This window comes from Euwallacea similis, chromosome 4 (genome assembly GCF_039881205.1).
Source record: "Euwallacea similis isolate ESF13 chromosome 4, ESF131.1, whole genome shotgun sequence".
In the NCBI taxonomy this organism is placed as follows: Eukaryota; Metazoa; Arthropoda; class Insecta; order Coleoptera; family Curculionidae; genus Euwallacea; species Euwallacea similis.
Genome location: NC_089612.1, coordinates 361,501 through 380,012, shown reverse-complemented (window position 1 = coordinate 380,012; position 18,512 = coordinate 361,501). Strand labels below are relative to the sequence as shown.

General features: G+C 34.0%; 1 protein-coding gene across 1 annotated transcript; it reads right to left on the bottom strand.

Annotated features, from left to right (window-relative positions):
• On the bottom strand, positions 1-2,353 carry LOC136408340 (alcohol dehydrogenase [acceptor]-like). Its single transcript, XM_066389266.1, has 7 exons — positions 2,145-2,353; positions 1,872-2,087; positions 1,556-1,824; positions 946-1,382; positions 694-894; positions 294-639; positions 1-237 (listed from the first exon to the last, which is right to left on the bottom strand). The coding sequence occupies exons 1-7, from the start codon at positions 2,323-2,325 to the stop codon at positions 31-33; spliced, it is 1,857 nt and encodes a 618-aa protein (XP_066245363.1). The 5' UTR covers positions 2,326-2,353; the 3' UTR covers positions 1-30.
• Between the last annotated feature and the right edge of the window lie 16,159 nt (positions 2,354-18,512).

The window sequence follows — 18,512 nt, the reverse complement described above, 5'->3', positions numbered from 1 at the left end:
GGAACATCTAAATTGCTCTCCATTCACTCTTCAATAACCATGATCTCTTTTTATTACATCAGAAATCTTCTCTGCAATCATTATCACAGCTGCATTTGGATGTCCAGAAATATGATCCGGAAATATTCCTGCATCAATCACTCTTAAATTCTCAATTCCATGGACTTTTAAATTGGCATCTACTACAGAAGTTTTTGGATCTTCGCCCATTCTGGTGGTGCTCACTGGATGAAATAGCTGCAACGAATCATCAAATTACAGTTCCTACCAAATTTCATTATATGTCAACTCACAGTCGTTGACAAAGTCTTGATGGCACATATCCACCAATCTTTGGATAACTGTTCATACTGGCTATCGCAGTTGGGATAAGGAATCACGAATAACTGTGCTTGCAGATTTTTGAAGGTTGGAGTGTCGTTGAACCTCAGAGCAACCTCGACCCCCTTATACATATTGTCCATATCAATACCTTCTGGATCCGAGAAGTAATTGGGATCGATTACAGGGAAATCTAAGGGATTTTTCGATTGCAAGGTGATACTTCCCCTGGATCGGGGATGCAACAGTTCTATGTTTACAGATATGTCGCTGTGCCTCTGCAGCTGATTGAAGCTCTCAATGTATTCATCGGTATAGCTAATAAATTATTTTAATAGACTTCCTTTATATATTTTGAATGGAAACTTTTACCCGAGAATCAAAGCGATATCTGAAGTGATCATGGGGGGTCCGAAGAAGAAAAATTCAATTTCAGGCTGACTGTCATTGGCTCCGATAAAATTCCAGAAGCTAATGGTTTGCTGGCCTAGACTGGGGGTCAGAGGTCTTTTGTTCTCAGTCCACAATTTGACGTTTTCCTCGATAGATGTGTTGTAAAATGTCCGATTGGTTCTTAAAGATATTGTCTGTAAAGCAAATTTCTTTACGAATATCGATTATTACCTATAAAAAACTCCAGGGAAAAATTGATGGTCCTGCATAAACTGGCCAACAGGTAAATCTGCTATGACATCAATGTCATGTCTGGCCAACTCTTCTTTTGGACCAATTCCAGACAACATGAGCACTTGAGGGGAATTCACCGCGCCAGCAGATAAGAGAACTTCCCTTGTAGCCCTGACAAGGCACTCTTGGCCATTCTTCACGTACTTAACCCCTACAGCTGCTTCTTCTTCGATGAGTATTTGAGTTACATAAGAATCAGGGCTAACCACAAGATTGCTACGGTTCCTTGCTGGGTTTATGAAGGCATGGTTGGAACTTGACCGTATATTCCTGTCCAAAAAAAATTGCAATCTGCTAACTCCATCTTGGTCCATACCGTTATAGTCCTTCTCGGTCTTTCCTAGGTCGATGTGGCAGTCCACCAAAGCTTGAGTCTAAATCCAAAAAAAACGGTTAAAGATTTGTTAACTGAGCAGAACTTCATACAAAATGTTCAAAACTAGACTAAAGCAAAGATTGGATGTGCTACTTTATTTGACTTAAGAAGCAACCTTTATGAGATGATTCAGTCTGTTTCTCTATGCCTCAGATGTGTTAGGGAATTTACCAAAAGAGGGGTATCATTAGGGATTCCTGTTGCTTGAGGTCCATCGAATCCGTGGTACTCTCGGTCTATATTAGAAGTAAAGGTGGCACGTTCGGGTTTTTTGAAGTATGGTAAGATATCGTCATATGACCATCCAGCATTTCCTCCAGCCATTTCATCCCAATCATTGAAATCATCATGATGGCCTCGAACGTACATTCCAAAGTTAATGGAGCTGCTTCCTCCTAACATTTTTCCCCTTGGGTAAGGGCATCTTTGGTCTCTAGATCCTAAAATTAACGATCAGATTTGTATGTTTTGAGTAAAAGTTACTTACCTAGACACATATTTTGTTGTACAGTGGTGTTGTAGCCCCAATTATATTGAGTTCTATGCAAATAAATGTGCATGCCTAACATATCGGAGAGTTCAGGGGTCTCAGGACCTGCCTCCAATGCCAAAACTCTGAAGTCTTCTATTTCTGTCAGTCTGTTTGCTAATACTCCTCCAGCACTTCCTGTACCAACGATGATGAAGTCAAATTCTCCTTCGGCTAAGATTTTTCATGATTAGTGCGACGTTGTATAGGGTAAGATAATTTGAATCGTACGACAAGGATCCTCTGTAGTGCCATTCTCTCTTTGGAAGAACCTCTCATTATTCACTGGATAAACGTAGCTCCTAGCATCTTCCATGAGCTGTTCTACTTTTCGTGCTAAAGTGTGATAGTCTTCTTGGCCATATCCACTCACTGCTAAAGCGAGTAGGTACAGTACGACTTTTACCAACATCCTCCTTATTTCACTTGCGCTAGAAAATGATGGGGTTATGCTGTCCTCAAACGAATTTATATGAAAAAAATAAAAGCCTCACTTAGAATTTATGGTTAAATTATCTAAAAAGGTTTCCTTTAAGTAATTCAAAGAAAACAGTAAACATAATTTATCAGGTCGTTATGTTAGTGTTTTTTTTTTAAAAAAACGTCATTCCTTTTTAATACGATTTTCGGGAAAAGTGTTTCAATTGTATTTGCTTTTAACAGCTAATTAATACACTTCTTAATAATGCCAAATTAGTGCCCTCGCGATGATTGAGAGCTTAAGAAATCTGGTGGATAATGTAGAAACCTAAGGGAAAACACTACGCTATTTTTGTCTATGAAAGGTTTCTTCAGGTTAGTTGGTAAAAAGTAAGTTATAAGTTTGTAAGTGATTTACAGGTTTAATAATGCTTAAGTATCATCATCAAATTTTTCTACAAGGTAAAAAGTAGTGCCATAAATTAAACCTCGTATTTTAGGTTCCAAAATATGACGAAAATTTCACATAAACATGTATCGAAAGACGCTTCGTTTTCGACATACAGGGTGGGAAGGGTTAGTTCCTGAGGATGGTTTTTATTAATATTTTCGGAACGTTGCAAGATAATTTAATGAAATTTTGTACTTTATTATAACTTTTTGTGCTTTTTTGAGACTCTATGAAAGAATTGCCACATTTTTCCAAGGGTGAGTAAAAACCTTTTAAACTTCGTATATCGAAAAAGAAGCGACTTTCGATATAGTATGTTTATATGAAGTTTTCGTCATATTTTGAGTTCTAGAATATGTAGTTGAATTTATGGTACTATGTTCAGATACACCTTTTGTACATTGAGAACATATTCTACCACTTAGAAACTACTGGTAACTATGAAAAATCCTCTGTAACTACAAAATCTACTTTCACAGCACATAAACGACTTTACTGAACATTAAGTGACTTTTGGCGTTATTCCGGGAGAAAAGAATGTTGTTTGAAAATTCTTGCTGAGATCTTCCTTCAAATTTTGCTTTCAATTAATAAAAAACGTTTCATTAATTGTATCTAATTATTCGTAATTTTCAATAATCCATTTTATATTATTACTTCGAGGAAATTCGTTAACACTGCCATATTAAAAGATACTTTAACACGCGTGTAATAATTATAGCATTTCACCTGCCTTATTGCACGTGTCCTAATTTATTTATTTGATGGATGTTTTATCTAAAGATAAGTACTTTTAAGTACCTAATTAGTAATTTTTAAATATAGCTAGAATATTAGCAATAAATATGAATGCTGCACGACAATATACTAAAAATATCATTTATTATCCATTACTCCCTGTTTAATATGTTGAAGATTATACAAAAAACACATCTAAACGGTAGAAGATCAGCAAGCTTATTTATGGACATTAATAAGTCATTTGGCAGCGTCGCACAGTGGTCTACTATGAAAATTCAAACGCCAAAATACTTACTTCACATGATCAAAAACCTGTTGGAAAACACATAACTAGAAATATGAGTTGCCGACACTTTTTCCCTTTTTCCTGTGAACAAGGGCTCTCTCGGAGATCGCTACTTTCACCTTTGTTTTATAAAATATGCTGCCATGATATACAGGGTTATTCACGCTATACGGCGCGGAATATTGTGGCTAAAATACGAGGCTTTCAAAAAGTTTCACTTTTGGGCTATATGGGGATCTATTATGGCTACTTTTTGAAATTATTTTCATACTATACAGGGTGACCCAAAAGCCCTAAAAGTATCAAAGTTGTGTTTTTTTTAATGGAACCTTCTGTATATTATTGCATGTTTGGATTCTCTGATCAAAATAAGTGCTTGTTTTAATAAGGTTTACTATACCTAAAACTTAAGGATTTTTAAATAATTTGAATTTTATCAAAATTTGACCTAATTTTCATGTTTTAAACACTTAAGAAGTATTTAAGTTATGCAAGTATGTAATTTACAATGTAGTGTAACAATAGATCATATTTTATATCCCAATCATGATAAACTTGCCATTTCATAAAGAATGTGCAAAAATTAAAATTAATCAAATAAGAACTTTAAGTGGCTATAATTTGATTAATTTAAATACAACGCTATATTTTTTAACTTACCAGGATATGTAATTTTTAATTACCTATCGAATGGTATTAGGGTGTTCATAGCTAAGTCTTCGCGTTTTTATAGAATACGCTAAATAATTGTTCTTACATACTTGCATAACTTAAATACTTCTTAAGTGTTTAAAACATGAAAATTAGGTCAAATTTTGATAAAATTCAAATTATTTAAAAATCCTTAAGTTTTAGGTATAGTAAACCTTATTAAAACAAACACTTATTTTGATCAGAGAATCCAAACACGCAATAATATACAGAGGGTTCCATTAAAAAAAAACACAACTTTGATACTTTTAGGGCTTTTGGGACACATAATAGATCCCCATATAGCCCAAAAGTGAAACTTTTTGAAAGCCTCGTACTTTAGCCACAATATTCCGCGCCGTATAGCGTGAATAACCCTGTATACAACTATGGCTTACAGGGTAAAAGGGAATAGATATAACACCATACACATTGCAATATGCTAAGGGTACTGCACATATTGCACATGACAAAAGTACAGAAAAAGCGGTAGAAAGCCTTCAGACACTAACAGACAACGAATTGACATGTTGTCACTCTCAAATCACTAAATTAAAGTCCTAACATTAATAGCAGACTGTCACACAACTGAACCAAAAATGCCATTAAAATGCTTAGAGGTAACAAGCGATAAAAAACTGAAATTCATGAAAAATTCGAATTATGAGAATACAAATTATGAATACGAATAATACGGTTGAGTGTTAGTGATGATCGCGACATTTGTTTCAAAAGCAGTCCATATAGCAACAATGCCCCTGTAAGATCAAAGAACTGGCCGATCGATATACAATGATTTGTTTGCTGGAAGTTATCGCTGAGCTTAGAAAAACCGACTCCAAATGATGAATAGTTCTCCATCAAAGTTCGCACACAGCTCGCAAGACAATGGAATTTTTAACGTAATAAAATGTCGAACTGTCAGACTATCCTCCGCACAGTCTCGATTTAAGTCCCAACGATTTCTTTATGTTTCCGAAAATCAAGACTACGTGGTCAAAGGTTCGAAGCACCAGAAGAAGCGCCTTCAAAAACGTTATATAAACTATACCAACAAACAAGTGAAATAACTGTTTGCAAAAATAGTTCCAGTGCCTGCAGAAGTGCATTGATCTTCGTGGAGAATACTTTGAAAAACAATAAAATCTTTAAAAGCTATCTACTCTTTTATTCCAGCTCTACATGTAAAATTTAAATGCCAGCCCTCGTAAACGGACAAAATAAGGTATAAAGGCAAAGGAATCAGTACAAAAACTGAAATAAAAATGTACAAGTACAGCGACAGAGCATCGTTAGCTTACGGATACATACTGAGGGTAAATGCAAGGGAAAAAACTAAATAGTACATACAAACAATAGAACAGATTGGACGAAGACTGATTAAAAAGATATTTTCATTTACATTTACAATTACTATGTGAATGCACATTCGTGACAAGAATAAGAAAGAATGCAAAAAATATTCCAAATCCTTTTTGTCTTACAAGGCAAAAAGACACCTCCGCTTATTTTTCCCTTCAACCGCGTTATCGCAACATTTCCAAATATAACATTTTTTTCATTTCTTTTCTTTGCATCATATCAATAAACTTTTTAACTTAACTGTTATGAATGCACATTTTATGAATTTTATGGACGCTCTGGAATGGCAATTGAAATAAATGCATCAAATTTATGCATTATGAATTATTTTTGTGACTTTTAACTCACCAATATGTTCATTGGAAGAACTTCATTCGCTTAGAATTTACAAACGCGCTTTAGATAGAGGGACACGAGTAGTACATACATATATTGTGATTACTGAAACTGGCTAAGTATTTATTATAAAATTTAGTTTTTCCCCACAAATTGTGATCAATTTAATCATTAGGGAATTACATGTTGGAGTTTCTAGATATTACCGAGAAAAAACCAGGTATTTGAAACTTTTCTTAAAAGCAGCTGATATAAAATGCTAAATCCTAGTAGTTCACAAACTCAATAATCCACAATAAAAGAAAATTCTGATCGTTAATAGTCCTATATGAATTACAAATGACGGTAGAGAATTTTGCAAATAATGCAACGGCGGTCGCGGAATTTTAATGAAGAGTTTTAAGATGAAATTCTAGATATATTACCATAGAATATGCTACCATTGTTAATCTATGACGCATCACTCGGGGATTTTTAGGCGACTTAGCCCCTTTCAGGAAACTGTAGATTTTTTAACGTCGTTTTGGTTTGCGAAGTTTGATGCAAATTTCACTTTAAGTTAGTTTTCAAATATGACATAGCTTAGCCCCTTTAATGGAGGTTGCACAAATCTCGGAGTAAAGCCCTATCCGCAGCTGTACGTGGTGACCCCTGGATGCTCCTGATCTCAATAGACTAAGTCAGGGGCATCTGATAAGGAATTCAAATAGAAATGTATATAGGTACGAGGGTAGGTCCAGAAGTATCCGACCTGACATATAACGTAAAAAATTCTTATCAAAGCGGTTCAAACACTAAAATTTACATCTGACTTAAATGATGCGAGCTGTCAGTGTTAAACAAATAATAAATCAATATGAACGATTTCACGGTCAACTATTTTAAAATTTCGATATCGGATTTAAAAAAAAACACTGTAAATCCGCTATTTTGAGAAATAACTTAACACTTATTGCTTAAGTATTATACTATAAGCTTGGAAAAATACCTTTTTAAGTAAGTCATAATCTCTTAAATTAAATAAAGTAAGTTTATGCTGCATCTCAAAAATAACAGCTATCAGAAAAAATCTGGTTAACTCATATCTTTTTCAAAGCAAAACTAGCTACAATGTTCGTATTTACATAATTTCTCTAGAACGGATAATTACATGACTAGATCGATTAAAAGAAATTTACAAAATATGGTTTTTGCTAAATATCTAGCAAGCCATGGACCTTTTCAAGAAACCAAAGGTAGCCTTAAATTGGTCCGCTAAAGCTGCACTTCTTTCCCCGTTTAACTGACTTCTGCTCAGGAAGCCTTTGCTAGTTTCCGAGATCCCTTCACAAATCATAGAAAAAAACTCGTTCTGTATAGAAAAGCATCAATAACTATAAAACAGCACTAACAACAGCAGCGGCCAAATTAACACCCAATCCATGGAGGAACAGCAGAGCTCAATTGAAATCAGGAACACTACAATGGACCAAGGACCAAATGGAAAGCAATATGGACTCAGTACAATGGGTGGGAAAAAATGTTTATTAGCGATGTAAGGGATCACTATAAAAATTTGTGATAATGACTGTTTTTAGTTCTATTCACTCCGTCTTCTTAAGAAGTGCGTTTGGTTGATCTGAATCATCACATTACAAGAGAAAAGCTCATTATGAGACACATTGTGTGCAGCTGCGAAAAAACTGATATTGGATTATGCGATGACGTTGACAATAAGAACATAATTATTTTCAAAATCCGGAACTTATCCCCTTTTCCTCTTTGTTTAATCCAATTTCTTATTATTATTGGCTGGAGAGCGAAAAACTCATTTTCCTTGGTTTCCAAGCTAAGAATATAGACATGTACATTTAAGGTGCGCTTGTGACACTCCATTTCAATTGAGTTTATTTTTTGCAGTTCAAAGGTGGATTTTATAGTTTTATTTTTCACATCTGATATGCTGAACTAATTTGAATTCATAAGTTACGTTTGATCATATTTTCGAATGTGGAAGGTGTTATGGTTTGTGCTATGATATGAACATTTTTTATTGTTATAAAATGCTGCATGTCAACGTGAAAATAATAAAAACACTATTTATTATCCGTTATTCACTATTTGTTTTGACGAACGACACATCTGAACGGTAAAAGATCAGCAAGTGCATTTATGGACATTAACAAGGCATTTGACAGTGTCTGGTACAGTGATCTACTTTACAAATCATACAAAGTTCAAACGCCCAAATATTTATTTCATATCATCAGAAACCTATCGGAAAAGAGACGAGTAGAAGTACGAATTAACGATACTCTTTATTTCCTTTTTTCTGCTCAATAAGGCTCTCAGGAATCGTCACTTTTATCATTCCTTTATAATGTGTACTACCATGATATATATACAACAATGACAGAAAGGGCAAAAACATATAGATAAAATATCATACATATTGCAATGCGCTAACGATACTGCACTTATTGTAAATGACGAAATAACTGAGAAAGCGATAGAATTCTCAGTCAATAGAAACTCACTAAACACATTCGAAATATGACGACACAAATTACTATAATTCATCTAAATATTGAAGAAATTAGTCATCACGGTATGCCACACAAAAAATGGGTCAGAGTTGAACATGTATTGCGACTACAGTGGTTCAAAATGTTGCTGAATGATCAAAACCACATTAACTATATACACATTAGTATATATTTACATGTACTGAAGGTGTTTCTGAATATAGTGCATTAAATTCTACTACATATTCTATATATATATGTACTATCGGTTGCTATTATCATTCCCGGCTTGGATAATGAGGGGATCTATTATTGCATCAGTAAAATTATGCATGATCCACATTTGTTCCTCTTCTTTTAACACACGTTTTATTACATTTTACCACGATAAAAGTGCAACTTCTCTTAAAAAACATTGAAATTTACGAGTAATAAGATATTTTAACATTTTTAATATATTGAACCACTGGACAGTTTATCCGGCGTCTAGACATTTTTCGATGCTTTTTTTATGTGGCCTATAGCGATGACTAATTTCTTCAATATTTAGATGGACTATAAAGGGACAAAACATTTTCGATCGCTGACGTATAAAGATAAAGGGATCAGTACAAAAACCAAAAGATGATGAAACAAGAATAACTGGAAGACGGCAATATATTTAGGCAAGATGGAAAGATCAATCGTCAGAACTGGATCATTCAGAACCTGCCTTACAAGACAAAACAAGACAATCCCGTTTCCTTTTCCTTTCAATCCCTCTAGAAGAACATTTCCCAATGTACTTTTTTCCCTTTTCTTTTCTTTACATTTTATCCATGATTATTTATGTACAGATACGTTTTTACCACATCATTTTGACATCATTCCTGGCATCTAAATTGAACACGGTAAAATAGTCCAACTGAAATTCAATGTTAAATCTTTTCATTTCGGTGTTATTTTCTGGTTTAGCAAAGCTCGACTTGTTGTTTTTGTTTACTGAACTTTTTCACTGTCTGATGTATCATGTCTGTCTGTGTGCACAAAGCCGACGATTGGTTATAAAAATCTCCTTCTCCAAAACATTATAAACATCATTTGACGTCGGTTGGTTTGAGAGCGACGTCGAAACATGGCTCCCGTTGCAAAAAACTATCTATTATTCCACCCCGATTCAGAACAGAGAAAGTACGTTTTTGCGATGTGTTGCGACACACAGACGAGGATTAGACTTATCATATTTCTAAAAGGGGGGGTTTGATGGTGGGTTTCAGTTTTAGACTCGGTTTATCATTTCTTTCGATTTTCCCCGGGAGAAAAGCGTGAAATATGAGGTTCTTGAACACTTTTTTACGTATAAGAAAAGTGAATGATTTATCGTATTCAGAGATTATGGGCGATGTTCAAAATAACGTCGCGTTATTATGGAATGTCACCATTCTTACTTCACCATCCCTTTATGTTCCAATATAATAGAAGAAGAACCTCCAAGATGAAAGATTCAACTTGAGTAAACATTTTGTCATTCATTTTTGCAAGTATTACCATCATTAATTTCTTTAATGATTCAACATTTATGATTAAATACACAGTAAATAAATTTAGAATTTCGATAATCGTGTTACGCACTTACCACTCTTATTTAAGTTGCACCAGCAACACTCTCTGTTAAAGCGCCCGATGTAAAAGTAACTTACGCAATCTCTCAAGAAGAACTAGGGGCAAGAAATAAGGTGCACCTGTATTATTATTATTAAGAAATCATAAAATCTTAGAGGTGGTCAATTAAAGCACGCATGATCTCCTCTATAGAGGTCATCTCAGGATAATAAGAATTAAATGCACCACATTTTCATATTTAATTTTAATAATAATCCCAGGAATCGGTAGTTCTCTTAGGCTTAGCATACGATTAATACCCAAAGTTAATGAAACTAATGTATAATGGTAATTAATCCATTGTAATATTGATAAAGCAGATTTACTTGTTAAATTAGAATTTTCAAGGAGTTTTTTTTAGATGTGAATACATTAATTAGTTAAGCAAAATTAAATTGTTTGTTAAGAAATGTAATTAAAGAAAAATTGCTAAAGAAAGGATTAAACATACAAGTCAATTAATGTCTTACAAAATCTGCTACTTCGTAGTGCGAAGAACGGATTTATCAATTTTTTTAAAATGTCACATCACATATATCAATTTCAAATGCCGTAGAAAAAATGTATGATATTTATATTCAATCGATACAAAAAATGTTTGGTTTGGGTTCTAGTGAGCTAGAATTAGAGCCCACGACAAGTGGTACAGAAAGTGATCCCTTATTACTGATGTAATTAGCAAGTTTTGTGTAAGCTTAGTGTCCCCATTTTCGGGTAAAAACTCAAAATGCAAAAATTCTAATCCAACATAAAATGCAATTAATTAGTTGGCTAAAATTTAACTTGAATACCTTTGGAGTTATAAATTTCAATTTTCAAATTTTAATTTATGTTATAAAAGAACTACATGGCGCAAAAAATATCCTACGAGTCCTCCTTGTGAGCGTTCATCTACCTTAGGACAATAGATCAAAGTCCAAGCGACTTTATCTTGAAAATATCTGTGAAAAGCAAGAAATTAACTGTATTATCATTTTTTTTCCTTTTATTAAAGTCACCTTGATTTTCACTTTTCGGTTCTTAGAGGATATCCGAATTCGTCTTCCGGAAAGTTACACTTTACCCAGAACCTAATTTTTATAGCAAAAATATACGTTTATAGGTTCAGATGAACTAATTGTGGAACATTTGAAATACCTCTTGAGAATGATGTCTGTTAGACGTGAGATCTGCTCTGACTGCCAGAGCGAACTTTCTATAAGGTTAAATTTTAACCAGGACTTAAATTTTGTATTGTAGTTCTGATCTAGGGGGTCAAGATCTAAACCATGAAGTTTGGATTAATTAAGGGCCGAATTATTGAAGGGTTTAGTTTAGCTAGATTATACAATCTTGTTAATTTGGAGATTGAGTCCCGGAATTGGTTCCTCGCCCACAGCACGTCAATAATTTGCCACTAAAGATAAAATCGATAATACTGAAAACTTTGTCAGAAAAATAATTTCCATAGAAATTGAGAATCTAACCAATGCCCCATCCTTCTTCCTTCGCTTCCAAAGAAATTTAAGTCATCCTGATAAAGTTACCTGAACATTCATTTCCCGGCATTTAAGATCATAGATCAGGGTACTGACAAACATTATCTGAAAGGTAATGCACCCTTCGTTTACCTCTAGTTAGTTATCTTCTTAGTGAAGCTACCTGAATATTATTTCTGCGGTCCTTAGTGCCGAAATGGGTTCAGTAACAAAGAGAATAATTTCCATAACGAAGCCATGTTTCAGATAATGTTCAAATTAAAACGAAATTTCGTAATAATAGAGTACTTTATAGAGTGTAAACCTATGACATGATCTTAATCTTGGACCTGAATTCAACGCTCATGAACGTTCCAAGGTAGCCAAGGACTTTTTGCGATTCTGTACAAAGGGATATCCAGATGGTTAACTTAGATACAACTAAACTAATAATTGATTCATAAGAAACAAATTACATCACCAACGAAGGAAACTCAAAAGGCTGCTCTTAAAGATTGCAAATTTCTTTAATGCCGATAAATCAAGGCCGAGCTAACTTAGCCAAGTGGATAATTTCTTAAGAAACTAGAAAAAAGACAGAAATTTATTGGTTTCCATGGTTTCGATCGATTGGCTTTTAGATCCAATATATCAAAGTCCTGGCAACTTAATCAAGAAGACGTATGAAAATGGAGAAATTGATCACATGCTTTTCTTCGGTATCGTTACCAGTTAAAGTTACCAGGCGTTTGATAAATCGATCCTTAGTGGGACAAAGCTTTAAGGCAACTATGCAGTTAACTTTAATTCAGATGATTAACCTTAACTTTAAAATGAATCCCAGAGCTGACAAGAGTAAAAATACACTTGCAAGTCATATAAGCTCGATTTTTTTTAGGTGAACTGAGTCCAACAGAAGCCATTGGATTTTTAGTCGACTAAAATTTAATCAAAGTTGAATCTTAAGAGTAAGGTCGTAAATGATATTTTTAATTTCAACAATTCAAGACTATCCAGAGAGTTAAAGAATATATTCCGAAGTTTTACATTACACTTTGATCCTAGGTTCCTGTAAGGAACAGATAGAGCCATATCAATTAAGGAAATTCGGGAGACTGTGGAGCAAAATCAATGAAAACACCAAAGCTATTCTAGCCACCACCACTTTCAATACAAAAGGATCAATTTAACTGTGACTTATATCCTGAAGGAATAAAATTTGGGGCTATATTCTTCAGGAAAACGATTAACCTTGTCGGATAAATTATCTCTATCTAGAGCCTTAATTTAAGATTCGATTACTCTTGCAGTTATGCTTAAGTTGGAGTAATTGTCAACAAAGGAAAGCGCAGATGCTCTAATGATGATAACAATATCTTCTGGTGGTAATTATCAGGCACCACTGAGGGTTAAATTTAACCTTTAAATTAAAATTAACAAGTGGTTATTTGAGAATAATCTTTTATTCGTTTTTCCACAACATGAATGATTATTCGTTAAAATTGTCTTTTTATTTCGCTCTAAATCTATTTAGATTTACACACGTATAGTGTTCAAGCCCGTTTACATCCACATACAAGAATACAAGCGGAGACATTTTAAGTAGAAGGTGAATCTTATTTGCACCAAAAAGACAGGTTGCGTTTTCAATTTGCTCGTGGTTGAACGGGAAAATTACATTATTTATCTTCGTTGGTGACAAATTGGAAAGCCCCGAGAAAGCTTTATTTGTCGGTGCGAAACGAAAACTATTAGCGCCTCGCAAAAAAGATGGACCAATGGAGAAATAAGGAAGTTTCTGTCGAATGGAAATGTTGGACTACTTCCTGTAGATGCTGAAATTATGGTGTCAATTACTTCTAATTCCAAAACGAAAAAAAAACAATAATTGGGATATAACTTATTTCGAAGAAAGAAGTACAAGAAGTAACGTGCTTAAAATACCCGGAATCTGGTAAAAGCCCTTATTTTGGGTTCATTATAGTTAAGCGGCCCATTCGCTCTCCTTAATGGCAGTTTTACATTAGGGAGTTACTTTTGCTGTTAGCTGGGGCAAGTGCAACTAGAAGGAAAGACGTTTAACGTGAAACTAGATTGTGGGAAAGTGGGTTAAGGCCGGGTATTCGAAGCAAGAACGACAAAAGTTGATGTAAAAAGATGGTCTTGTGAATGAGAAGTTAATAATTAATTGTTACATATACAGTGAGGCTCTAAATTGTGCCCCCCCCCCCCCTCCCTTCCTGTTAAGTTTTTACCAATTTTTTAAAATTCAAAAGCAGCATTAAATATGACAAAAAATATCTTATGACGTTTATTTGCTTTTTCAAATCTTTCTTACGTTGCTGGTAGTGCAAAATGGTCGATTTTTTAAAATTAAAGCATGGGTCGAGGGACTTCTAAAATTAAAGGTCTTTCAAAACTACATTCATTGGTGTATTGCAATTTAAAATCTATCGATTAGTTTTTAAGAAAAACAGCTATTTTGATAAAAATTCAATACGACCTCAGTTAAATAGTACGCAAACAAAGAAAAAACTTGTTTGTTGATAGGAACTTGGTTTATTTTCTGTTTGTGAGCACAAAGTCGAAAACAAACCAAGTTCCTATCAACGAATAAGTTTTTTCATTGTTTGCGTACTATTTAACTGAGGTCGTATTGAATTTTTATCAAAATAGCTGTTTTTCTTAAAAACTAATCGATAGATTTTAAATCGCAATGCACCATTGAATGTAGCTTTGAAAGATCTTTAATTTTAGAAGTCCCTCGACCCATGCTTTAATTTAAAAAAATCGACCATTTTGAGCTAGCTTTTTTTAGAATTTTAGAGCAGGGGTCTTTAAACTTTTTAAAGATAGGGCCGCATGTGAACATATATCTAAAACTAGGGGCGAACCGGCCGGATATTAAGTTTTATACGAAAGTAATATTAATAAAACATTCAAAGGCATTCTTTATTATTTTCAGGCCGATTATCATGAGCGAGCAGAAAGTACAAAACTTTTTTAGTATTAAAAAATAATTTGTTGCTTTCTGAATCTAGGATTAAGTTTTTTTTTTTTTTTCATAAAATATATGTAATATTAAGTAACTTTTGAAATAATATATCTAATTTGCTACGAGAATGTTCTAATTTCATGTTAAAGGCAATTCATCTTATGTGCAAATACTTTTTTGTCAACTGTATTCCTCTGTATGCAAGACATAAGATGGCTCTTGTATTTCCGTTCTCCCACAGAGCCACAGAAAAATTTCTTTAAGTTCACAACAGATATCCAATCCAAACTCGACGAGTAATTGTACTAGAAGATAAACTTACGTCGACAAAAGTTTATATCGAACTAAAATATACTTCTTCTGGTATTGTTAATACGCGTCTTTTAACAAATATGCCCTTTGTAAGCGATCTTTTTTCTTCAGCAATGATTGTAATGATACGATAACTGGCTTTAACCACGGCTTCATTTTGGTTTGTATTTTTTAAAAACGTTTTATTGGCTTGACAAAATATAATATTTCTGAAGCCTTACACAGTTTTTTTTACGCAATTCATCTTGGAACTTCTCATATTTTTCACTGTGTTTACTAATGTAACGTCTTTTCAAATTGTATTTTTTGGAAATTGCCATAGTTTCGTTGCAAATGAGATACAAACCCCTGTCTTTACATTGAATGAAAAAAACTCTTCTTTGTCCATTGGTCATTAAAAACTCGACATTCTTTATTCGTCTTTCTTTTCTTTGATAATATTTTTAAATAGATAAAAATAAGGTACAAATAAATTTTAGGTATGTAAAACACGCTGGCGCAAATACATTCCTGTGTATATCGTCAACGAAGCGAGGTAATATCATCTTTACATCATGATGATGCTATTGACGGGGCAACTAGTGAACTTTTAAAGCCTGAAATGATAAGCTGCTACAATCACCTAAAGGCGGAATTGACAATTTAGATAAGCTACGTATGACGTAGCAAGGAACATCAGGAGATGGTCTATAGTAGTTTTGTATGCTTTACTAAATATAACTGGTGTAAATTCGCAAATAATTTACGCTGCAAATAACAAAGAATATTCTTTAATAAAAAAATTATATGCGAAAAATCTTGCAATAGAGCTAACAAAGCAGCGGTTAGAGCGCCGTTTTGCGAATGTGCCACAAGCAGGGAGGATACGGAGATGTGATTATGCAGGTATCTCTGCTGATGTAAATCTACCGCAAAAATTTATTCCAAGATCTTGAAAGAGGTGTATTTCTTGTTTAAAAGATTTCAAAACTAGGTTCGATTTCCAAATATCTAAGAAATTTGTATGTCTTTTTGACCTTAAACCTTGGTGTGCCTCTTATTTGGAATTAGCCGATAAGCCATAAAATGGAAAATAAGAATATCATTCTTTCTATTTGGTATAATGATGTTGAATTTACTATCTAGTTTTGGTTTTGTTTTAGTGAACATAAGCGTGAGTATCTTCTTTGATTTTTCTTCTACTATTATATTTAAAAATTATGTTATTTATTAACGTTATTAATATTATATGTAATTGTTTTCCTTAATAAAAATATAATATATACAGGGTGTATAAGAAATAAGTACGTTAATTTTAACTGGTGGTAGATCTCTTTAAGGGCAACATTTTATTCTATGTAGCATTTTCCTCGAACACCACTTTTTTATTCTTACATTTCCCTCTTTAAAATTCGTGACACGCCAATGATGTTTGTTGTCAAGTTAACATTATTTTTCAGAAAAAAGGGTCGGAGATTGACCTGCTGATACGCATACTTTTTTGAGCACCCTTTATGAATAAAGTAAGTCGACATTTCTTTTGTATTTGCTTAATGTGTCCTTTTTTATTAACATGAAACCCTACTTAACAATATGAACTTACTTTATAAGTAAATCTGGTATTACAATTTAAAAAATGAATCACCAACAATCGTAAACATTTCAGAAGTTAAGAATTCGGTGTAGGTACAAAAACTTGTCAACCTTTTTGCGGTTCTTTTTGGAATGAGTTTATCGCTCGGTCGACTAGGTCAGTGCCGAGTAGTGAAATTTATCCCAAACTATTTTTAATATTATCTTCAAGATGAGAGGTGATCGAAAAAAAAGTATCAGGGAAAGTTGTTGCCCTTGGAGAATTCTACCATGTGTTAAAATTAACGTACTTATCTCTGATACACCCTGTATGATAACCTCGTGTCATTATTTTTTCCAAAAACACCTCCTTAAACATATTTTTGATATGGGCTTACGAGATTTGGCGCCACTTCTCGTGTCACACAAAATTGCGCCACTTCTGTAGGGTTAATATTCATATTGATAGTCTGGATAGCAACTCAGTAAATCCCCGAATTTTATCATTACTCGAAACCTGCAAATAATAGAACATTTCACAATGAGATAAAACATGAACGCATTTTTTAAAAATTTTTTATGCGCTCTAATATGGCATTAATATTTAATATAGGGAACATTTATGAATTGTTTGTCCATATGCCAGCAGGTCACATAGATCAATGCAATAGCCGGGTTTGGCCTGCGGACGGTAGTTTGGTAAACCCTTTTTTAGAGTATCTGTCATGCATATATGGGCCTGGCGCAAAGGCGAAATCAATTGCCCATTTAGGCGTTCTTCCAGAATCACCAACCGATTAAACTCCTTCGCTCTTCCCCGATACCCCTCCGAGGCATTACCTGAGGTATTCTGTTTCGATCATTAAATTCGCTTTCTTTCGATTTCGACTTTTCGTCTCCACGATATTTTAGATCATGTCTGAGATTATTTCCTAATTTTTTTTGTTTCTTGTTAGCAAGATTCCGGTATTTTCATTTGTAATGTTTCGTCCGCCTTTAGTGCTCGTTTCTTGTCTTCGGTTCCGGAATTGGTCGCAGTGGCTGCAGGTTTGCATCTGAACTCCCATCTTTTCATCCTTTCTCACTGCTGATGTTGTGAACGACCATCAAACTGAAAGTGATAAGCGTGTTTCAATTATTATTTCATGAAAAAAAAAGTTGATTCAGATTACTTTATTGCGGGGAAGTCCAGGTGTTCAAAGAATTCAGCTTGACACAAGCCGTAAGACTGAAGCGTGGTTTTCGTGCAAAGTTCGGATATCACTTCCGGTTTTCACTCAGAGCGCTTCATCACATCTCATTCTCCTTTTTTGCTATATATTTTTGGGAATTCCTTGCTTCCCACTACGAGATAAATATACGTTAAAGCCAACCCTTGTGGTTTGTCCAATTTTCGATTCTTCTCTCCTCCATCGCATCCAATAAACTCTCAGCCTTTCAGCGGCGTATAAATCAAGATTTAATTTTCTTATACACCCAAGACATAATTTATCGATCAAATCAAGTTGAAGTGGATGCAGAGAGCGCCCCGGGGAGTTTCAATTTTAAGGGAAAACAATCAAATAAATTTCTGGCGGAAATATCAATTTGCAAATAAAACAATAAATTGCAAACACTTCAATATTTATGCCTTGCCAAACGGTCGTGCTCTCCATCGGGAACTTTTAGATACAATCTGCGGCCAAAATAATAAAATACGGTCTCTATATCGTATAAAAGAACTTAGTTGCCTGTTTTTCCCTGGTGAATGTTTAGAGTTTTACTTCAACTTTTAACTCTTTAACAACATAAACGAGTAGAGAAAGTTTGAGCGTATTAAACAATCGATATTCTCAAATGAACCAGCACGTCTA

Bases quoted from the DNA above. Each gene is read 5' to 3' on its own strand.
- LOC136408340 (XM_066389266.1), bottom strand. From the start codon at position 2,325: ATGTTGGTAAAAGTCGTACTGTACCTACTCGCTTTAGCAGTGAGTGGA. The intron at 1,825-1,871 runs GTAAGTAACTTT...CGTTAATTTTAG, and splicing joins ACAACAAAATATGTGTCTAG to GATCTAGAGACCAAAGATGC. The intron at 1,383-1,555 runs GTAAATTCCCTA...TTTTGGATTTAG, and splicing joins CTAATGATACCCCTCTTTTG to ACTCAAGCTTTGGTGGACTG.